The sequence below is a fragment of the Labeo rohita genome, chromosome 19 (genome assembly GCF_022985175.1).
Source record: "Labeo rohita strain BAU-BD-2019 chromosome 19, IGBB_LRoh.1.0, whole genome shotgun sequence".
Taxonomy (NCBI): Eukaryota; Metazoa; Chordata; class Actinopteri; order Cypriniformes; family Cyprinidae; genus Labeo; species Labeo rohita.
This window is the reverse complement of record NC_066887.1, coordinates 26,415,400-26,439,840: the sequence shown is the minus strand read 5'-3', so window position 1 is coordinate 26,439,840 and position 24,441 is coordinate 26,415,400. Positions and strand designations below refer to the sequence as shown.

General features: G+C 33.7%; 2 protein-coding genes across 2 annotated transcripts; both read left to right on the top strand.

Moving 5' to 3' along the window:
- The first annotated feature begins 119 nt into the window (after nucleotides 1-119).
- LOC127181383 (uncharacterized) lies at nucleotides 120-5,247 on the top strand. Its single transcript, XM_051136112.1, has 8 exons — nucleotides 120-397; nucleotides 2,841-3,040; nucleotides 3,126-3,171; nucleotides 3,245-3,378; nucleotides 3,464-3,690; nucleotides 4,204-4,363; nucleotides 4,581-4,700; nucleotides 4,931-5,247. Exons 2-8 carry the CDS (start codon nucleotides 2,842-2,844, stop codon nucleotides 5,020-5,022), a joined length of 978 nt encoding a protein of 325 aa, XP_050992069.1. The 5' UTR covers nucleotides 120-397; nucleotide 2,841; the 3' UTR covers nucleotides 5,023-5,247.
- Nucleotides 5,248-9,585: 4,338 nt separating this feature from the next.
- LOC127181379 (nuclear GTPase SLIP-GC-like) lies at nucleotides 9,586-23,133 on the top strand. The gene is made up of 22 exons (XM_051136103.1): nucleotides 9,586-9,727; nucleotides 12,647-12,855; nucleotides 13,483-13,537; nucleotides 13,661-13,749; nucleotides 15,064-15,093; nucleotides 15,350-15,406; nucleotides 15,899-16,007; nucleotides 16,090-16,321; nucleotides 16,412-16,582; nucleotides 16,775-16,969; nucleotides 18,072-18,250; nucleotides 18,385-18,415; nucleotides 18,552-18,626; nucleotides 18,707-18,797; nucleotides 18,881-19,017; nucleotides 19,118-19,291; nucleotides 19,389-19,552; nucleotides 20,613-20,739; nucleotides 21,072-21,180; nucleotides 21,277-21,410; nucleotides 21,543-21,627; nucleotides 21,781-23,133. Exons 2-22 carry the CDS (start codon nucleotides 12,648-12,650, stop codon nucleotides 21,834-21,836), a joined length of 2,508 nt encoding a protein of 835 aa, XP_050992060.1. The 5' UTR covers nucleotides 9,586-9,727; nucleotide 12,647; the 3' UTR covers nucleotides 21,837-23,133.
- Nucleotides 23,134-24,441: the final 1,308 nt, after the last annotated feature.

The window sequence follows — 24,441 nt, the reverse complement described above, 5'->3', positions numbered from 1 at the left end:
GTGGTTTCAGTTAGAGGTCATATTCTTTCTCAGTATGTTCTCAGAAATGTAACATCAGGTCGCTGACTGATAACAGACCTGAGGCCTTTATATTCGCCATAATGAAGTTCTTTGATTGTCTGATATGCAAACATTTGGCCTACAGGGCGAACAGCAAAGCTTTGTTTTTACTTCATGTGCTTTCACTTAATTGTCCCGGAAACTTGTAACTATTCTTTTGTTAGACCAAAGTTCAGGATTTAATAATTAATTAGTAAACCATTTGTCACTGGACAATTTCAAAAAGAAGTCGACACCCAAAGGTGTATTAGATCTAACATTAAAAGTCTTATTTTTTGCTTAACTTGGAAACTGAATTGACAGACGTGTCCTTTCCCAGAGGCATCGTTCATACAAGGTAACTTTTCCCTGATATTATTATATTTGAATTTTAAATTCCTTATAGTCTAATAGTTAATAAAACAAACAAACAAACAAACAAAAAACAGTTAATAACATTTAACAGTTATGTTTTTTTGTGTGTGTTATAAACATGGCTAAACAAGTAACACTGCACATCTACAGGCAATGAAAATGCAAACAGAAATAAAACTTTTTATAGAAAGAAGCATTTGTAGCAAAAACTGGGTGGTAATAACGAACCAATTGCATTTTAACCATTTACTTAATATGAAATGAGTTGTTTTGTTCTGTTCGGAGTCACTTCTGCTGCTAATTAATTTAGAAGAATTACATAATGTTAAAGACTTTAAAACCTTAACATGGAAAACATTTCTGTAATTGTTTTCTTCTATTGTGACTGACAATAGAACCATAAAACACCCCAAAACCCCAAAATAAAATCACAAAAGTATACATTTGATTTGTTGCTGTAATCCAAATCTTCAGAATCTATGCAATTGCGAGAAACAGACCCAAATTGAAGTCTTTATTCAGCAATATTTATCCCCATCCTTAGCAGCGACCATAAACAACAAATCCCGCGCTCGTTACATATTCAAAAACTGGCGCCAAGAAACTTTACAACAGGTTTTATGGCAGGTATATCAAATGTTTTTTTTTATGGCATTTATATCCCATTACTGGTCTGCAGAGACTTAGTTTGAAGTTTAGATGAAATTGATATTTAGTTGGAAATTGATATTTGGTTTGAATGAGACATTGTTTGGACTACTTGTGCTACAGTGTTTGACATTTGTACAATAAATAAATCATTGTGATTGCACTTATCTGTCTGTTACGTTTTTTTTTTTTTTAACATACTGTACATGTTTTTTTAAGAAATGGTTATAGTTGGGTTTGGTGGTAGGATTGGGATTAAAGGAGAAGTCCACTTCCAGAACAAAAATTCACAAATAATTTAGTCACCCCCTTGTCATTCCAAAATGTTCATGTCTTTCTTTCTTCAGTCCTGGTTTTTGAGGAAAGCATTTCAGGATTTTTCTTCATATAATGGACTTCAATTGTGCCCCCGATTTTGAACTTCCAAAATGTAGTTTAAATGCAGCTTCAAAGGGCTCTAAATGATCCCAGCCGAGGAAGAAGGGTCTTATCTAGTGATCTGTCATTTTTTCGGAAAATAAAAATTTGTATACATTTCAAGCACAAAAGCTCGTGTAGCACAGGTTCTGGCATGCGCGTTAACGACGTACTATTGAATCATGTCAAAAGGTCATGCCGAACGTAGGCGGATCTACAGACCCAGTGTTTACAAAGTGAACGCGCAAAGACTAAGAAAGTGCAAGTAAGTCAAACGCTGTTTACAAACAAAAAGGTACAACGTGTAAGACAATTCTGAAGTTGTAGGAGAAAATAAGATGGAGGTTTTTTTTCGCCATACTCTACCTTTTTTAGCCGGAGTACACAGACGATGAAATTAGACGTGATTCGTAGTAATGATGGGAAGTTCAGATCATTTTACCAACTCGGACCTTTGAGTCTCGTTCAGCAAAATGAACAAATTTTTTTTCAAGTCATTTCGTTAATTTTAGCAAAATCAGCATCACGTGACAGCCCCATAAGATGAACGAATAACTCGAAAAACCGAAGACTCGAAACAGGTGAACTAATTTCAGTACAGAACCTTATAGGATGTTGTGCATGCACGACTGAATGAATCACTCACCGAGACGACTCGTTCTTTGCGAGTCACATTAAAGATTCGTTCAAAATGAACAAATCGTTCAAGAACGCCCGTGGACGCGCATCCAAGAGCCTGTGCTATGCGGGCTTTTGTGCTTAAAAAGTATACAAATTTTTATTTTCCGAAAAAATGACAGATCATTTCGCTAGATAAGACCCTTCTTCCTCGGCTGGGATTGTTTAGAGTCCTTTGAAGCTGCATTTATTGTACATTTTGGAAATTCAAAATCGGGGGCACAATTGTAGTCCATTATATGAAGAAAAATCCTGAAATGCTTTCCTGAAAAACCATAATTTCTTTACGACTGAAGACAGAAAGCATGAACATCTTAGATGACAAAGGGGTGAGTAAGTTATTTGTAAATTGTTGTTTTGGAAGTGGACTTCTCCTTTAACAACTTATAATATAAATCTTTTTAATGCTACAATGCTACTAAAACAGTCATGGCCGATATACTTCTGTCCATTATGTTTTGTATATTCTTTATTCTTTATGACTTAAACCTCAAGGCTCAAAATTAATTTCAAAATCACATTGTTTTTTACTTAATAGTCAGTATTTAAAATAAATCAAATCAATGTTTGATTTAGTCAAATTTTTAAATAAAATTTAAAAGCATATTTTGTTTTCAATCACACCTGTCTTGTTTTTTTCTTATCTCTCTCTCTCTTTATTTATTTATTTATTTTTTTACTAGAATGATCATGTATGCAGTTGTGACCTTGCAAAATTCAGAAGAGGTGATGGTGGTAGCATCAAACTGGTTGAGCGTAGACAAAAAACAGTGTTACTGGCCCCCATTCAAATCAACAGAGAAGTGTATGGAAGCTGTTCAGAACAGAGATGAGCCTGCAATAGGATGGGAGAAATTAAATATAAGCTTTCACGGAGAACATGGTAGCAGCTACAGTTTCAAAACTTCATCAAAATTAAATGTAGCAATATTTATTGTTTAATCACTTCTCAAATTTCTAAATTGCAGCCACTTTTGATCAGGCTAAGGAGCATCAAAAACAAATTCAAGAACGGTAAGTAGATGCATTTGTACAAAATTTGTTCATACTTTTTGTTTAACAAATTATTATTATTTCTTTAATAAAGGCCATTTCAATTAGCCACTGAATTCCCTGGAACAGCAAAAAGACAGAAACTTGAGTACACTCAAAGAATGCCACATAGTCAGTTTCACCTACCTTCTATACCAGCTGTAATTACATCCAGTATGTCAGCTGATGGTGAGTCAATGTATTAGGTCATTATCAAATAGATGAAAAGTTGTCGCTTGTTTTTTTTTGTACTTAAACTTATTTTACACAACAGACAACGATGAGCTCCTCCAAATGCTGAGAGACATTAACAACACGGTTCAGGAAAACTCTGCTATGTTAAAGAAACTACTTAAAGACAATACAGTTTCTGAGGTCCCCAGCAGTACCAGCCTGCCATCTAAAGATGTTAAAACAAGCCTAAATCTGCCTCTTAGATCCTTTGATGATGTGTTCAGGACTGAAAGAGAGCTCAACAATGTAAAAACACGCCAAAAATATGTGAGTCAACACAACATTTAAAGAAATGTATAGGGAAATATACAGTCAGCCAATCATTATGACAAAATAAACAACACTTGTATCCTAAACGGGTTTATTTTGCAATAATTACAGGCTGAGTGTATATTATCCTTCTCACTATGTGGCTGTTTATCAAATAAAGGCATAAATGGATATGAAATGTTGTTTGGAATCCACACAGAAATGAAATGTCATAGCAACAAACCAACAATTTTAAAATGTATAGATTAATCTGCATTATTATTCATCTGTTTTGATGGACTTACTAGCTCACATATTAGAGAACTTTAAGTTCTCTCTCACCCAGCTCTGGTTCTTTACAGTCAATGCAAGTTGGAGCAAATGAAAGATATAAAATTAGCAACAGTGTTGGCATGAACAGTAGTCAAATTAAGATGGTTTGTATAGTGGTCATTATGCAAAATATTTGACCGCCCAATGCAGTAACCTGGAGTCATGTAATAATAATATGTAAAAACAATATCTTTACAGGTAAAGTATCTGTCAGGACTTGGAGGTTTTGGGCAAAAGGATGTGATTAAGTATATAATGCAGCATGTCCTAACAGACGATCTGGCTAAGGAATTCAACTGGCAGGGGCGAGGAGATAAAAGGCCCTTCTCTCAGCTTATTTTAGCAGAGGTGATCAGAGGTAAAGTTGCCGCTGCATGAACACTTCCCACATACCAGGAGTGATTGGATTTACTTTGATTTTGTCTGCAGTTTAAGCATTATTAATATTTAAAGACCTAGGATGTCTACCAGTTTGAGTGTAAAAACTATTTGCATCTGTACTAGGGTCTGTGCAGTTCTTGAGAATGAGAAATTCTTGACAATTTCCAAATCATCTTTCAAGTTTCCTCTTTCAGATGCTGCTCTGAAGCACAAAATTAACCGGATAGACTGCGAAAGTGAAATTAAAAAATATTTACAAAAAATGAGTTACAAGGCTGACCGACTTGGTCGGAAAAGACCAAGAGAGTATGAAGGTGAGTGATGTTATGCGATTGTGTATTTGAGTCACTAAAAACTTTAACTTGAAACTGCAATGCTTAGATTAAATATAAAATGCGCAGTGTAGCAACCTAATGCACCATGAGCATGACTTTCCTAAAGAAAAGGTTGAAAACAGTAATAACATTTCAATTTGTTATTTGTGTAACACAGATCTTCTCCACAGCAGGTCTTTACTTAGTCAACATGTTCTTTCTCCCTGCAGGTTCTCAAAGCGAAATCCTAGATGTGACGTCTCACACAGCACTTGACAGCACCATCCAGTCAGCCATTGAAAGTCAACCTTTTTTTTTGTGACCGAGTTTTTAATAATTTACTCATAGGCCATATATAGGCCTAACTGCAAACACATCAACATTTATTTTGTAGAAAACTATGTAGTAATCTAGCATTAATCTCGCATAGCCAGACTGCCAGACTGACGGCAGAAGGTCTGGGAACCTTGGGCGCTTTGAATATCCACTTTTTCTGCGTCTGAGTAGTCAGTGAAAGTGAGAAAAATGTATTTAAATATAGACTAATATTTTCATGACTGTTTTTGACAGAAATTTTTGTCCTCTAAGGGCCTTTTTTTATTTTTATTATTATTATCATTATTTTTTTGTACATGCACAGGGGTTAAAATTGTATTTCTATTACTCTATTAAAACAAAATTCCAAACAATACATTGGATCTCAAAACATACACGTTTCTCACTTTCCCTCTTTCACCTTTTTACTTATCTACCTCTAAAGGGTGCATATTAAAAACTCTCAGAACAATAAAGCTGTTGCCTCCTTCCTACTGCATATGTAGAATATGTAGGTAAAACAGAACACTTTTGAATTATAAACAGTGGTTGAATATTAAGTTTTATAATTTTATTCTTACAGAGGCAGCATTCCCTGACAGTGCTGCAAATCATGCCCGTACGATCATCATAATCTACACTGTACATAATTACAATAGTGTAATGCTGTAACTCCAAGTAGTTGCATGCTTTTGCACAAAAACATTTTTTTTTCCAAAATGGTCCATTACTTACACTTATAAAAAACAATGAGTTAAAAGGTTTATACATTATGAGTAAATAAATACTTGAGAAGGGTGCAAAAAACTGAGGAACAAAAGGTGTCTGTGGTTGGCCAAAGTGAAACAAGATTTTCAGGGCAATAATCTTGACAACATTTGTATTTGTTCTTATCATTTCCTGTCAGGTAGGTGAAATATTAGGCTAACAGATGAAGGGCCGTACAAGCCATAATTCATTTTGGTGCTCTGACACACTTCATACCATATTCATACCAATATTGCACCTCAATAGTGGGGGGAGCACTTTGGGTTCGGGCTAAAAGGCCTAGCTCGGACCCTCTCCCCAGGCAGGGGCAGTGCCCCGGGCTCGGGAATAATTACCGAGCTCGGAGCCCTCTCCTGGACAGCATGCCAAATATGCATATCCTTTACTTAATTTATTATATCTATATATCAACCCTACATAGAAGTTCTTTTTAAAATCCATAAAAGTAAATAGTGAAAACTACATCGCTAATGTCATAGAATATCATAGTTTAATAATAGCGGGGCAGATTGTAACGCAGTGTTACAACTTTCCCCATCAGCACGACTGGAATATAAACTGGTTAGTGTCTTCTGCTGACTTGCCAAGCATTAATAAACTATCTGAATTAATACAACAACAGATTGGCGATTAAAATAATAGCAGATTTGTCTAATTTTCAATGAATACTAAAAACTAAAAAAAAGAAGAAAATTTTACTTCATCCAGAACTTTACTTTCATTATGGTAAAATAAATATTCAGCAATATCTTCAAAAGGCTTTTAAATTTTGCCGCACTTTTTTCTCTGTATAGTGTTGCTATGGCAACTAGTAAATACCGTAAATTTGGTTATGCTAGCGTGTGTGGAAATATTTAAACCACGTGTGTTACAATTAGCCCTATGTTAGTTTGTGCCCCGAGCACCCCAACCAAAATAGGAAATAAAACAGTTATAGAACAAGCATGTGTCCTATTCTGTGTCCTAAACTCCTGAAACACTGGTGTCTCAGAGACATTAGAGAAGTCAGTGCAGTTTATGAAAGGACTCATTAATTAATTAAATCTGTAAGTGGGTGTGTGTGAAAAATTCAGATGTAACCCTATTTGTAATCATTAACATTTTCAAAAGTAACTCTTACTTAATTCCGTTACATGTAACTATTTACTCCCCAACACTGGTCACACATGACATCCGTGTCATGTGGGGTTGGACTTATTTTCCTTCTACTGATGGGATAGATGATAAGGGCAGCTGTATACACTCTACACCATAGGAACCCAAACTTTTCAATATGAAAAATGAAAATCACACTCTATTGAGAGTTGTAGGCCAAAAGTAAACATGGATTATAACCAATTATATTTTAATCTATATTTTTGTTTTTGTGAGTCATAAAGGTCATCACAGGCCAACTTTGGTTTGAGCATCTCTATTCAACATGAAAAAGCAATGTTTTATTCATGTGCCAAAATTCTTCTGGTCTGTTTTTGGTTGATTTGTTGCATTACAGCCACATTTAATCACATTCACATTCATAAAGCAAACTTTGCATGTTTGGAAATTCGGCCATTCGTATTTTTCTGTAATTCTTATATCAAATTACAACAATATTTTGTAAAATGTTTTAAAAAGAAACACTAATTGGTTTTCTTTTGGCTACAGTGTGACTGGAAAAACAGGGAAGTCAGTGCAGGAAAAGACTGATAACATTAGTGTCACCCAGAGTGACTGATTACCCCAGATCTCCCATATTTCACCACATTCACAACTTCAAGACAGAGGTAAGTTCAGTTGTCTGTAATACAACCCTGGTCCTCTGTGTCTGTTTTTAGTTCCATTGAAGAATATGTGAATCCTTGTCTCTTAAAATTAAACAGGCTGTTTTATTATGTAGTAAGTGCTGAAATGTACCAAACAAGCTGTTTAAGTAGGAAGCAACCAGGAAACTTAGTATAACATAACTTGAGCCACTTAGTGTTTTGAGACTTTTCTGACCTTTTTTTGTTTCTTTTTTTTTCCTTTTCTGAAAGGAAACCAAACTGAAAACATTTCTCAAAAGAGATATTGTTAAAATGAAGAAGGACATCTACTCATCAATACAAAAAACCATTCAGAATGAAATGACTTCTTGTTATAAAAGTAAGCTAGCATTAAAGCATTAGTTCACTTCCAGAACAAAAATTTACATATAATGTACTCACCCCCTTGTCATCCAAGATGACAAGGTTATTGTAGATATTGTATCATCAATACTGGCTTTGATACTTAAAATGAAAAGAAGTAATATGATCCATTCAAGCACAGCTGCACCAGCTTTGACATTAATGATGTCAAACATCATTGGTTCATTTTTAAACTACAATGTTAAATCTCATCTAAGAGCAAAACGTTCTAAGCCATAACAAATACACAACAGATTGGATCTTGCCCTAATTAGCCAGTCAACATTTCTAAGCTCTTGTAACATGGGGTTTGGGTTTTGTTTCATGTTCATGTTTTCTTGTCTTTTATTTGTATTTGATTGTTTGGTATAAGTAGCCCTCATGTAGCCATTGTCTCTTGTCGTGTGTTGATGTTGTAAACCTGCTGTTGGTGAGTTTATGTTTCTGTTCAAGTCTGTCCATGTCAAGTCAAGTCAAGTCTCTGTTTGGATTATGTTTGCATTTTGGATTTCACTGTAAATAAAACTGCACTTGGGGTCATCCTAACTCACCTTCAGTTGGACCAAATAGTGTTTCACTATATTTTGGATATTAGTATCCATTGCAGAGTTGATGTTGTATGGCTGGTTCAATGAATCATGGGCCGACTCAGATTAGCCTTAGAGCAAAGATTCTGTTCAAATTCCCTTTAAAATTTTAAATAATTCCCTTTGATCTAAATTGACCTGTTTCCCTTACATTTTTTTTTTCTAACTGATAATGCCTCATTTTCACTGTTTTTAAACAACAGGGCAGCAGATGCAAATGAAATGCTGTTTATCATGATCTTCATGCACATAATTTCAGCTCAAGGGCAAACACAAAGCTCTAAAAGCTAAGACACAAAAGAGAAATGCAAACAATATGCAAACTCTTGCATTTCCTGATTAACACATTTAAATGTGGGTCAACAACCAAACTACAGCTGTTGATGATCATAATTTTCTTCAAACAGAGCTGAGAAGTTTTTTGAAGAAACTATTCTCCCAAAATATCTGAACTTGATAACTAGCAATCATGCTTTTACACATTAAAAGTTCCAAAACTTCAACAAAATGTAATGTAATTGCTTCTGTACAAATCTTTTTTTTTCCCTTTTTTTTTTTTTTTTTTTTTTTTTTTTTTACATTTATTTACAGCAATATTATGTCAAATAAAATTCACAAAAGAGAAATTTCCCCTTACGCTTTCCATTTGTTCAAACAAACAAGTAGTCCACACCCACAGGTGAATGACATTTAATGTCAGACATTTTACTCTGCTCAACTTGATAGCTGAATCGACTGCATTGTCCTGTTCCACAGACACTGAGAGATAAAAGGTAACTTTCCCTTCAAACTATGGTGCTTAAATTTCTACAAGTTATTTCTAAAAAACTTTTTTTATTTTAGCTTACTTGTTTATAAGAATCCACAGAAACGCTCATGTCTCATGTCCATTATTGTTTCATTGCATTTGATGACATCATATTTAATTAGATGTAGTATTAAGCAAGAAATTCAAGGTACTTGATGTGGCATTTAATCAGTTGGCCTAATGGTTGAATGACAAGCACGTACATCACACACCTACCCTGTAAGCTGAAGTATGTACCACATCCTGTGTCAACAAAAGGAACTGGTTTGATGCAGTTAGAAATAATGTCTTATAACATCCTGATGAGCAGCATAAGAATACAACACTTTAGATTGTATAGTCTCAACATACTCAACAACTGACACCTGAGATTCTTGAGACACGCATACACAGATAAAGGATAAGGTAAGCTTATGTTTAATTGTGTGTTCTGGTCCATGGAATTCTTAGTTTTTATACTGATGGTGGTGGGAGGGTGGATGGGGACATCAGTGTCATAAACTGCAATCGTGAAAGAGAAAAGTCAGTACTAATAACTTAAAGTCTCAAGCTGTGATTGGTCAGGGCTAATAGTTATGCATAAATGTCTTGACATTAGTTTACTTGGTAGAACCTTTGCTGACACTTTCATTTCTGATTAAATAAAACAAACTCTTCTGTAATTTAGATGGTCTGAGGCTGAGTTCATTTTCAGCTATTTCTTTGGGTGAACTATTGCTTTAAATGTATTATTTCTAAACAGAAATAAAAGGAAAATTTGGAGATGCACATAGAAAAAATAAATGGCCATTTAATCTCAGTATTGACCTGAATTCTTCACCTTCGGCTTTGAAGGGCAAATTTTGCCTGTAGACAAAGAACACAGTGTCCCTTTGCTTCACTTCATGTGCTTTTGTCTTTCCATTTACCCCTAAAATCTGTACCTATTCTTTTGGTGGTCTAAAGTTCAGGATGAGATAACAATAATTGTGCAATATAATTTCAAAAAGTAAAAAAAAAAAAAAACCCCCCAAAAAAAACCAAAAAATACAAAAAACAAAAAAAACAAAACAAAACAAACAAACAAACAAAAACAAATAAACTGTTAGTTAATGTCATTTTTATTTGTTAACTATGGTGTGTCTGTAATAAAATAAACAAATAAATGTAAGCTAAAAATGTGTTTAACCTAAGAGCATGTGCTCCACTATGGTTTCTGGACCCTCCGAAAAGTATACTGACTTAGGCCCCCTAAATAAAATTGCGTTCCAGGGTTCATTTAGAGTAAAAAAAAAAATTTAAATAAATAAAATAATAATGTGCAACTCTTTTAACATATTGTATGCTGAAATGTTGTATAACTATATTGCCCACCCGTGCTGATACTCAGGAAAACGTCACTCTTTATCATTTTCTTTCATAGCTTCAATTATAGGAACATTCTAACTGCACTTCTAAGTAGCCTTCATTACTTCAATACGAACGCAATGACAAGTTGCAGGACCCTGTATTTTATGGTATTAAAGTACTTTTAATCGTTTAACCACCACAGCGTCTTGTCTTCATTGGCAACACGCACTATTTGTGTGATTGCAACTGACAGAGAGTGCAATTATCATTGTAATTTAGTTTCTTTTGTTTTGTCTTCACCACCTGGCTACTTGTAAAGTTAAACTAAAATTCAATTAAAGTAAATAAAATAAAATAAAATAAAATAAAATAAAATAAAATAAAATAAAATAAACAAAAACAGAAAGAACTTTTTTCTTCAGTTGTAAAGCAATAATGTTTTTTGAGGAAAACATTTCAGGATTTTTCTTCATATAATGGACTGGTATGGTGCCCTGAGTTTGAACCTCCAAAATGCAGTTTAAATGCCACTTCAAATGATCCCAAATGCGGTTGTCAACGATCCTAGCTGAGGAAGAAGGGTCTTATCTAGCAGAACGATTGGTTATTTTCATTTTAAAAATACAATTTAAATGCTTTTTAGTCTCCATACTCGTCTTGTCCTGCTCTGCCTTTACTCCATGTATTCTGGTTCAAGAACTCCTGGAAAAAATTCTGGAAAAACTCCAAACGCATTTTCTCCCTCAACTTCAAAAATAATTGCAAAATCATCCTACACCGCTGCAGAAGTACCGACCCAGTCTTTGCAAAGTGAACATGCAAAGAAGATCAAACACCCTTAACAAAAAAGGTAAAACAGCGATATAGGACGATTTTGAAGTTGAGGGAGAACATGAGATGGGAGTTTTTCAACATACCCTAACTGTCATGAACCGGAAAAAAAACAGTTCAGGCAGAGTAAGACAAGATGAGCTTTTGACATGAAAAAAAGTATATAAATTGTATTATTTTTATGAAAATAACCGATCGTTTCATTAGATAAGACCCTTATTCCTTGGCTGGGATCATTTACAACCGCATCTGGGATCGTTTGAAGCCGCATTTAAACTGCATTTTGGAAGTTCAAACTTGGGGCACCATATCAGTCCATTATCTGGAGAAAAATCCTAAAATATTTTCTTCAAAAAACAATTTCTTTACTACTGAAGAAAGAAAGACATGAACATCTTGGATGACAAGGGGGTGAGTACATTATCTGTGAATTTTTGCTCTGGAAGTGGACTTCTCCTTTAACTGACGTAAGCCAGCCGAGAGTGATATCACTTAAAAGAGATAAACCAATGAAAAAGAGACAAATTGTTGTTTTTATAATGAAAGTGAAATGGAGAGTGAGGATTGTGAAGAGAGTTATTACTGGTCTAACGGACATAAGGAAATAGATAAATCAGTAGAAAGTGATGCAAGGTGAAGATCACACATCAATTATCATCAAGATGACTAAGAATATTTGGTGGACTCATTAAACACCCAATGTCTGTGTGTGTTCCTGTTTTGTGTGCATGTTTGTGTGTGTATCTATGTATGTATCAGATGGCAAATGTTGTACTGCTTTTCATTTATTTACTTATTGTAATGTGCAGGATAAAGCAGGTTGAGATTGCAGGAGTTTAATAGAAGTAAATGAAGCAACATTACGGAAAAAGAAAAACAAAAAACACAAGGAACAGAAACATGGGGAAAACAAGCACCAATACATTCAACATCTGACAAAGCACAAGAGTAACACTGTAGGACTATATACACAAGGCAGAACAAAAGGAACCAATGAGTTACTATGGGCCTAATAAGGAGTGGTGTGGTCCAATGAGTGGCTATGGCAATTAATGAGGGCAGCTATGCAGACAAACAAGGCACACAGCAGACGGGCAGAACACACATAGGGAAAATGTAACATTTATTTACTTGCTTGCTTACATATTTACTTATTTATTGCAGGATGACCATGTATGCAGTTGTTACCTTGCAAGACTCAGATGAGGTGATGGTGGCACCAACAAACTGGTTGATTGAAGACAAGAAACAATGTTACTGGCCCCCATTCAGATCAATAGAGAAGTACTTGGAAGCTGTCAGAAACCGTCTTGAGCCTTCAACAGGAGGGAAGCCATGGGAGAAATTAGCTATTCTGTTTCACTCAGAATATGGTAACAGTTACTACTTTTCAAAACTTGTGTTTAAGTCTTGCATGTAATTTGCACTACCTTTTTTGTTAACACTTTAGAATACTGTTCCGTCATTAATGAATAACTACACAGGAACAAATGGTTAATGCACTATTAACATTTTAGTTACTACTATTAACTAACAAGAAACTCTGATTAATGAATCAGTAAGTAATAGTGCTCACTTGAACGTGGTGGTTCACGATTAGCTAATAAACTACTATTTTATTTTTCATATCTCCAGAGAACTACTATATACAGGTTCATAGTTACTTAAGTCTCTTGACAGTAGTTACTATAATGTTACCTGTGCATTAGTAATTTGTTCCTGTGTAGTTATTCATTAATGATGGAACAGTATTCTAAAGTGTTACCCCCTTTTTTGCTTTGTAAGTTGTCTTACAAGGCTGGAGACATGACATCATGTATACATATAAAACTATTATTTATTACTTGAAATTTGAAGAATGCATCTTTATCACATTAAGGGTAAGCTGGTTCATGTAAGAATATATTTGTGAAAATTTTGTTTTTCATTGTAGAAATTTTAATAAAAGATGATGTATTCATGGAAAGTTCTTAATATAATATTTTCTTATCTTATTGTAGACACTTACAAGCAGGCTAAAAAAAAGCAAGCAGCAATGAGTGAGAAAAAAGAACAGTAAGTAATAAACTCTGCAATCAAGTAGATTTACACAAAGGAAAGAATCTTACAATTTCTGTTCTGTTTCTGGCTTTCATATTATAGTTATTTATTAGTAATATTGTTATTCTATGTAAACAGACCAGCCAAAACTAAAAAACAAGTCACAGAAACATCCCCATTGCCTCCTGTGTTATCACAATCTGCTCTGTCAGGAATTTCCTCTCATGGTAAGCCAACAAATTTTGTAATATCAGTTAAAATAAGACCACTAAAGATCACTAAAGCTTGAGAAGCAAGAGTGTTGAAAACACCACCATCTAGTGGTAAATAAAAAAGCAGGCAAAAGTTAGGCCTACACGCATAACTAAAAGCCTAACTGTGTGTGTCTTGAATTTCTCTCGGTGATAAATCCATTTACCCATTAAACTGTGGAATTTAATGCCAGTGTGAATATCAATATGATGTAATAGAAGAGTAATGTACTCATTAATGTACACATATGAATTGCAAATGGCAAATAGTTGTGTTTGCGTTTATTTGGTGTTTCTGTTGTATTATACCCAAAGTTCACTGTATTTTTGAGTCGATTAGACTAATGTGGGACACTTTTTGCAATTTTGAATTGTGTCTCATAGTTCCATATGAAGCCAAAACAATAAATCAAAATCTTTCACCATAATGAAATCCCCAAGATGCCCCCATATTAAATCAGAAGATTTTTTTTTTTCAGATATTGTACAGTGACAGAGTAATATATTGATATATTCTCATTTTTAAGAACCAATATCAATTCGTAAATCCCATTCGATCTTTTGGTGTATGCTGTTTGTTTTCGGTTGATGAATGATCAGTACATAGTGCGCCTCCTATACAATAAATCACAATAGGCTAAGCTTTGTGTTACTTTTAATATGAAACAAAGTCTCAGATTTCATATTTTGACCATTTCATTAGGAAATTCAAGCAATAAATACCATTTTGGTGCTCTTTAATGTGCCGTGATAGATCGTTGTAGCTTCTGGGAACTTGTGACAGTTTTGTTTTTGTTCTGGATCCAGTGCTCTGCTGCTACACTGGAGCGCACTTGTCACCAACTGGGCAGGAGTGGGAATTACAGTTACAAGTTACAATAGTCTGTCAAAGTGACAGACAGCCTTCAGATTTTTCCGTCATTAATAAAAAAAAATGTGTCAATGATAGACAATTTTCAGTTAACGCGACATATGCTTAAGAGTAAGTATAAGGTTAAAGGATAAACTCAGCTTTCGGTTTCAAAAACGGAGGGAACTTTCAGGGTATGTAAGTATAGCAACATATTCTCGGAATATAACCTGCTCTGAAAGTAGGTTATGTTTCAGGGTTAGCTTACTTCAGAGCATATGCGCGTGACCTGCTGACAAGACTCCAGTGAGAGTGTGAACAATGTGAGAGAGAGAAAGATATATATATATATATATGATATATATATGAATTATAAAGCACCAATTGAATAATGTTTAAGGTAAAAACCTCAACATATGATGTGTTTTATTTTTCTTTAGGCAGTTTGGCCAAAAACATGGTCAACAAAGGTATGTTTTTTTTTTTTTTAATCAATACACTGTAAAAAAACAACAACAACAACAACTTAAAAAAAACCAGTTGTTTCAAGTGTTCGTGCTGCCTTAAAATTTTAAGTTTAGTCAACGGAAATGCTAAATTGTACTATATGAAGATGTGGATATATGAGTTGAGCAAACATAAAATTTTAAGGCAGAAATTTTTTTTTACAACAGTTATTGTGCTGTTGATTTAGTATAAAATTGATGTGTATGAATTCTCTGACAGGTATTAAAAGAAAACGTGAACCAGATGATTTAAATGCCAGTACAAAGTTGGATTCAGGCAAGTAATTCTGAGTATGTCTGTCTTTAATCTCCAATTATTGGTATAAAAATAAGACCAGGATCGTTGTAACACATGATGAAGAGCAACATTATCAGTTTAACCATTTTAAAATTAGGTAGAGGGGTGAAATCACTAGCATACATGAAATCCATCCAGGTGAAATCCATCTGTGTGTACAAATCTAATAGATTTGCATGTCTAAACTTAAGTTAATTAACTATGTACAAAACTGAATCAATATGGGGTAGGTTGTAAAAAAAAAAAAAAAAAAAGAGTACTCTTTGTACTTGACATTTAATTTACAGTTTGAGGATCTCTTTAAGATAAATAGGGGTATTTACAAAAAAAAGTTAAAGCAACTAAAGTGTTACATCCATCCTCAGACTGCTTAATTGTACAATGTTTTGATGATTATCAATCACACCAACTCTAAATTTTGTGCCAATTTATCAATCTCATTATGAATTCTACCACTTTTACTGAACACAGATATGTTCATATTGAAGATGGTGAAACAGATCATGGCAGAAGTTAACACTAGAATTCAAAACATTAACAGCACAGTCCAAACAACAACTGAACAAAAAAACAACATTTTGTAAGTACTTGTGAAGCATTATATAAAATGTATATATACTTTGACGCAGTATTCAATTACAATTATTTTCATCATAATATAGAGATGCCATTGCAAAAATGGACGATATGGATAGAGACAACAAAAGAAAGAAAACCATTGGTGTTTTTGGAAAGACAGGAGAAGGAAAAAGCTTCCTATTAAATACAATCTTGGGATTAGACTATTTACTGCCATCGGGTAGTTTTGGTGCCTGCACATCTGTTATTACTCAGGTGGAAGCCAATCTCACTGATTCCAACTACACAGCAGAGATTGAACTCATCTCTAAAGAGGTCTTTTTTATAACATTCAAACAAACAAAAAAAACTATTTCTTTCACAGCGTGTGTGTGTATATAGTCTTTTGTTTGTTTTGACCGACAGGAATGGGAAAATGAGATTGCTTCAGAAGATAGCAGGAACGAAGAAGGAATCACTGCAGTGTTTGGAGCTGATGCAGATAATAAAACACTGAAGGAACTTAAGGAAGATGATAAATATGCTGAAATTGATAACCTTTTGTCTGCCATCAACAAAACAATTTCACACACTGAAGTAAGGTGTAGTACATTTGATTTAGAAAGTCTGTTTCTGTCAAGGCACTATAGCTTTAAATAAATCAGTTATAACTAAGTTCTGCTCTGATGTTAACTCTATAGTAAAAACATGATAATACTGTCTAGATGATAAAATGAATTAGTCAAATTTAGAAAGGAAAATATAATTCAATGTTATTTACCTCAACAGTTCTCTGAATTTAAAGACGAAGTTGCACGTTACATACAACACAATGCATCAAACCCTGGTGGCTGCTACTGGCCACTTGTGAAGAGACTGACTATCAAGATTCCAGATTGTCATGAACTCCTGGAACACATTGTGCTTCTTGATATTCCTGGGACTGGAGACTGCAACAAGATAAGAGATGACCTGTGGAAAACTGTAAACATTACACTCTTTTAAAAACACTTTAAATATGAAAATTCTGTCATAATTTACTACACCGTAAAAAATGTTTCCAGTTTCAACTTAACAACTGAAGTTCAGCAGCTGCCTTAAAATGTCAAAGGAGAAGTCCACATCCAAAACAAAGATTCACATACAATATACTCACCCCTTGTCATCCAAGATGTTCATGTCTTTCTTTTTTTCTTCAGTTGTAAAGAAATTATGTTTTTTTGAGGAAAAATATCAGCATTGTTCTCCATATAATGGACTGATATGTTTACAACTGCATTTGGGATAGTTTAAAGCCACATTTAAACTGCATTTTGGAAGTTCAAAATCGGGGCACCACAGCAGTCCATAATATGAAAAAATGCTGAAATGTTTTCTTCAAAAAAAAAAAAAAAAATTGTACAATGTTTATATCCACGTCTATCCACGTCTTCAAAAAAAAAAGCAGTTTCTTTATGACTGAAGAAAGAAAGACATGAACATCTTGGAAGACAAGGGGGTGAGTACATCATCTGTAAATCTTTGTTTTGGAAGTGAACTTCGCCTTTAAGGTAATTCAACTCAAAAGTCCAAGTCACTACAACTCACTACAGTAAAATAAGTTTAAATGACTTAAATTGATTTAACTTAAAATTTTAAGGCAGCTGCTTAACTTAAGTTTTTAAGTTGAAACTGGTAAATTTCTTTACAATGTACCCTCGTCATTCCTAACCAGTATGAGTTTCTTTCTTATGTGGAATACAAAAGTAGGATTTTGAAGAATTATTGTATTGACAGCTCTGACTGAGACTTTAAAGGGCACAAAAGACAAACACTAAAAGTATCATAAAAGCATCTCAAAACACTTGTGCATTCAGTTACATATCTTTTCAAGTCATATGGCAGCTTTGTGAGACATCTGCCCTCGCTCTCATCGGCTTGCAGCATTTATAAGAGAAGTAATGAGGTCTGATTTATGAATTCATGGTATTGGATGGCATTAACATTGTAATACATATAAAAAAATTCAACATAAGCAAATGTGCAATACTAGAGGTTTGCCAGATATGCATGTATTTATGCAGTTTTTATCTTTTGAATTCCATAGAAACTGTCAGAGTGCTCTTCTGTGTGGGTTGTAAGTGATATCAATCGAGCAATCACTGACAGAGACCCCTGGGGGATAATACAGCACTGCATTCAAGATCTGGGACCAGGAGGAGAGTGCAAAAACATTAGCTTCATCTGTACCAGAACTGATGTCATTAATCCAAATGAATATATAAGGTTAGAATAAAGAGATCTTTGTCAATAATCTGCATTTCTTTCAACATAACATATAAACTTAACCTAAGAATTGTTTTTACTCTTTTACGTTCATACTTTGTAATTGTTTAATGCATTTTATTTATTAATTTTAGATCTGTACACCTTTCTGGAGACAAAATTTTGGTAAATGTACATGCAAATATATTTTTCTGTATTCTAATGCAGTCTATAGTGAGCTATTTGCTGGCTGCATTTGAAAAAAAAAAAAAATATATATATATATATATATATATATATTATTATTTTTTTTTTTTTTCAGATCTCAAAAACCGAGTGCATACTTCATAGGAACAACCGTGCGAAGACAGTTCTGAAAAAGAAGTTTGAAATCATGGTATATATGTAAACTCAAACATTGTCATTCATATTCTCATTCCTATTCCTATTCTTATTCTTATTCTTATTCGTATTCAGAAAAAAAAAGGCAGATTCATCGCTGATGTTTTCACTGTCAGCTCCAAGGCATACTTAGATAAAAATTTACATCTGGAACCGATTAAAACAGGTAATCAAGTAAAATTGGTAAAAAAAGAAAGTTTTATTACTTTTTATTTATTTGAATATTGAATTGTTGCCAGTTATCTGCAGAAATACCAAAGCTGCAGGAAGTTCTGAAGAAAACTAACATGAGAATTAACCGAGAATTGATCAGAGATTATGTTAATGAAGCGAAGGGAGTTTTGTCATTCATACAAAGCATCCAGCTAGACACAGATGAAAAAATGGTACGAGTCAGAATTATTGATATTTCACTTACAGACGCATTCTTAAATCAGCCAAAAAGGTTTTTACAGTAGTTTACTGTTACATTTACTTTTGTTTTAGGTGGAGACAAAAGGTATAGTCCATAAAAATTTGGAGGAGAATCTAGCAAAGGCACTGAAGGAGTTGGGTTGTGTGTTTGACTCACTTTACAATATTATTAATCAACGTCTTTCAAAAGGTGTGGAGAAATCAGTGAAACTGTGTATTGACACCAAAAATGCCATGATTGCATCTGTAAGTGTGATTCTGTTGTGTGTGAAATGTTAAAAATGTTTTAAAAGCCATTTTCTGGGGTTTCTGCCAACAGTGATATTTTTGCTTTCTGAATCAGGCTGCGCCTAACGATAGGAGGGGATTCCATAAAATCCTTCAAGCATTGTACAAGAACAAAGGATGGTATTGGCCAAAAAACAGGGATGCCCCCTTGGATCTGAACATGTGCTTGGCCAAACACATGCATGACAACATCGATGATGAGTTTAATTTAATTTTTCCGTATGTTCGCTGTCATTTCCTATTCAATATAGAATTGTTGAGAAAAACAAAAAACAATTTAGAATGTTACGTCAACAGTGTACTGAAATATACAGTCAGGTCCATATATATTTGGTCACTGACACAATTTTCATAATTTTGACTCTGTATGCCACCAGAGCATAATAATAATAATAATAATAATAATAATAATAATAATAATAATAATAATAATAATAAAGATTAAATTGAAGACTTAAAGTTTTACAACTAAAATATAACATAAAATGCTTAGGAATTACAACCATTTTTATACACAGTCCCTCTATTTTTAGGGGCTGAAATGTAATTGGACAAATAAATATAATCATAAATAAAATGTTATTTTTTAATATTTTGCTGAGAATAAGTCTGGAACTTATGGACCTCATCATCCTCCTTTGCCAGGCCTTTATTGCAGCTGACTTCAGTTGTCAACTGTCCAATTACTTACGGTCTCTTGAAAAAGGGTAAAGTTTCATATTAAAGATCTATTCCTTAACCTTTCCTCCAATTTTGATAAGAATACCCTCAAATTAAAGCCCAGAGTGTGTACTTTAAGTCTATATTCATTATATAACTGTCACTTGAAAATGCTTTGGTCAGCACCTAAAATAATAAAAATTGTTCCTGTCTCCAAATACATATGGACATGACTGTATAAGCACATCTACTTCAGCTAGTGGTATACATATGTATACAAACATATAATCAGCATTGTTGTGAGTTGGTATTTGTTACAAATTACACTATTGACACAAAATTACATTATATAAATTAACTGTGAACTCATTATATTTAAATGCTTCCAATAATTCAGGTTACCTGAGCATTCATGACCTACACTGTATAAAAAAAAAAAAAAAAAAAAAAAAAAAAAAAAAGTAAAATTGTTGTTTTAACTTAATGTTCATGCTGCCTTAAAATTTTACATTTACTCAACTCAAATATCCATGTTTTCATCATTTTTTTTTTTTTTTTTTTTTTTTTTTTTTAAAAGTCTTCCGTCATTAAAATTCTATTTTCCCCCTCATTACTACAGTGTCGATGATAGCAAAACAGGAATGTCAGTGCAAGAAGGGATTGATAAGTTCAGTATCATCCAAAGTGGCACTGCTTACTTATCATCTTCCATGCTATACCACATGGAAAACTTCATTAAAACAGAGGTAATGTCTTTCTTTCTTTCTTTTTCTTTCTTTCTTTTTCTTTCTTTCTTTCTTTTTCTTTCTTTCTTTCTTTCTTTCTTTCTCTTTCAACTTTATTTATACATCATGTATCTACAGGTAGCTCATAATTACTTAAGTGGGAACAACAAAGTGTCTTTATGACAAATCTCTTTCATTGTCTCAAAAAAATAACAGTCTCAAATGTTAAAATGCAAAGGCATCATCAAACAGAAATGCTCAAGCTAAATACTGTCCTTTAAAAGAGCTTTAACAGATTGAAATGCAATTGAGTAACAGGTCACTAATAATTATCTGCTATATCTACTGATTAGGAAACCAAAGTAAAGACATTGCTCAAAAGAGAAGTTGTTCAAAAAAAGAAGAAAATCTACTCATCAATCAAAACAACAATTCAAAATCAAATGACTGCTGGCTATGAACGTAAGGAAGTGCTTAAAACAACATGCTAATTTCTATTTATTTAACTGTTGCCCGGTTGTACAAATTTAAATGAATATGAAATGTTACTTAACACAGAAGCTGCAAAGTTGAAAGGAAATAAAGCCATGAAGAAGAGGGAGAAAAAAATAACAGAAACAATTGAACAGTTAAAACACACCATGTTTAAAGCTGCAAAAAAGGAAGTTCTGAATCAGTTCAAGGACTTAAAGGTATTTGTATTTCACAAATTCTCAATATTGTTTCCTTTGCTGCTTCTTTCTAAAGATACTTACAAACAACACTTAATTGTCTTACTTTTCTTTATACCTTAACTATGTGTTTTCTGTTGTTTCTTTCTAAAGGAGGATGTATGTAAGACCCTTGAATCTGAGCTGAAAAGATCAGTGGAAATCTCACTTTCACAAACCACCAAAACCACCCTTATGGGTAAGAGAGAATTAAATATCACGAACAGTTTTTGAAATGATCTTATGCATAAACTACTTGAGTGATTACTCTGAATATTGGCCTTGTCTAAATCATCACAAGCATTAAATACTTCAAAAACAGGCTGAACACCCAGTAATGTGTCTTTTCTAGATGTCTCCAGAGAGATTGAAAAGCTGGAGGCAGCTATCTGGAAGCTATCTGATTGAGGTCATCATTTGAAGGCAAGGATAAGAGAAACAGCATCTCAGCATTTTTTAAGTTCTTTAGGATAAATGTTGTTGTATTATAAAGCACACCTAAAGCTTTATTATTATGATTTATTTTTATACATCCCCAATTCTTTAAACTGTTGCACCAAACTTTTAACTAATTGCATAAGTTGTATTCCTTAATAACAGCATTAGTCTATACTACAAAATAAATACGTTTTTGTATTATACAACTAAACATATAGGCTAGTAGCAGAAGTAGAATATTAAAATGGATCTTATGTTAGTTCTTTTGTATTGTAACTTTGCTCGTGATTACGTTTATTCAGTTAATACACTGAGAAGCGTGAGGATTATTTTGTGTATACAGTACATCATTTCAAGTTGTCTACAATCACATTAATTCGTGTTTTATCTGATATGTTCATTAGGTCTTGTAAACAAATATTAATGAATTATGAACAAGAAAATATGTACAGTGCATATAGAAAAACGTACACATTCTAACCCTTATCATTAAAGTAAAAATATCATTAAAAAAATTCTGGAGGATTATTGAAAATCTGTGAAATGCTGGTTTGGTAAAGTGATCATCCCCTAAGAGTATACCATTATAAACTTGCTCAAGTGCAAGCAGTCAACTTACAGATTAAACACCAGGCTAACATATCCAAAAAGACTGATGGCTGTAATTAAAGGTGGCTCTACGATATATTAAATCAAGTGGCTGATGACTTTTCCAACCATGTTATTCTAGTTATTTTTGTTTTTTAATTAATTTGCAGAATTGTTTTTTTTTTTTTTTCATTGGTTTGATGATTTAAGTCCAAAATTGTAAATAAAGCTGGAACAGTTATTTGGAATGGGGTTTGATTTAAGGCTGTATGACAAATAAAGTAACTATTTCAAATGGGTATAATGATTTTCTGTAGGCACATGTAACATTCATGTATATGTTAAAAACTGCGATTTTTAGCTGTTGAGACCAAATGCATTAACTAATGTCTTTTTTTTTTTTTTTTTTTTAATTAGGATAGGACAGTGTATATTAAAAGGAAACAAAGTGAGAGAGAGAGAGGTTTAGAAAAGGACCATAAGCTGGGACTTGGGTGGGTGGGAACGTGGGTCGCCCAGAGTGCAATGGTGCTATATGTTGCTGCCCATTAGGCTATTGGCACCAACATGCATTAAATATTGTTGAAGAAACTGCTTAAAAACAAACTGTGGTATCTGTGCTTATGTATACAGACAGCATTATATGTATTCAGAATAACAGTAAGACAAATCTTACAATAAAAACCTTAAATAAAATCTGATGTGCAATCGTCTTTTACAAAATTAGCATAGCATCACCTACAGAGAATGGCTGGTAAGAGACTACAACAAAATAATTCTACACCCAGATAACCCCGCCCCCGGGAACATGCAAAGAAGGGTGCTTAAATGCTGTGCTGCTTTGGAGAAGAGGATGAAGACTAGAGGCACGCGTAAAAATCTATTCATATGCTGTATGATTTGTGATTCTGTCTTCTAACCATTCTAATGGATTCACAAGATTCAAAATCAATGTTCTAAAGCAGCAGTTCTCAATCCTGTTCCTCTCATCCCCTGCTCTGCAAACGCTCTGCATCTGTTTCTTTCAGATCAGCTCAGCTGCTCCAACAATGAACTGTTCCACTTATACACTTATTTTCATATAGCTATGACAACTTAAAACATGAACGTGCATGTGGTTGGCGTTCTATATTAAAGATTTAATCATGATAAAACCATATATTTAAAGCTAGCATAAGCAATAGCATAATAACAGCGTATCTAAAAGTATGAGACAACAACAAACAAAAAACATAGGCCTACCATTAAGAGCTGTGCTTGCACAAGTTCTCCACGATCCTCTTCACTATTATCCTCTGCATGTCATTCGGTCTCAAATTGATAAGCAATATAGATCAAGCCATTGCTTATAATATAACCAGAGCACATGCCGCTGATGAGGGGCTGGACGTTTAGATGCGCACTAGAGGCGGTTTAGCCAATCACAACACACTCGGCCAGCTAACCAATCAGAGCTCAATGAGAACTTCTGAGGGAGGGCCTTTACCAAAACAGGAAATCGACCGGGCGTTTTAATGCTAGCTAAAAAGCAGTGTAAAATAAAGGTAAATTATTTGAAAAATAATGTGATTTTTAAAAAATGAAAAGATCCATTAGACCACCCCTTTAGGAGCCATTCTTGTCTTGCCCTGCACTGGAGTCGACACAATGGCAGTCGGACTGTTACAGCTCAGTCAGGGCGGGTCTAGGGTAAGATGGCTGTGTCAATCAACTGACATGGGAGTGGCCTTGGTCGGTGTGACATCACACAGACAAGATGGCTTGATTTGGGGATATTACTTATAAAGATTACAAAAATACCACTGGGTTGATCATGATAAATGATTATAAAATAATAATTTAATTAAGAAAAGATAAAGAATATATATAAAAAAAGAAAGTAAAACACAATACAAATGTATGGTTGCTCTCTTGAAGCAAAACACAAAGTTTACATTTGAGGATCCTCAGATCCTTCATAACATGGTGGAGGGGGAACTGAGAAACT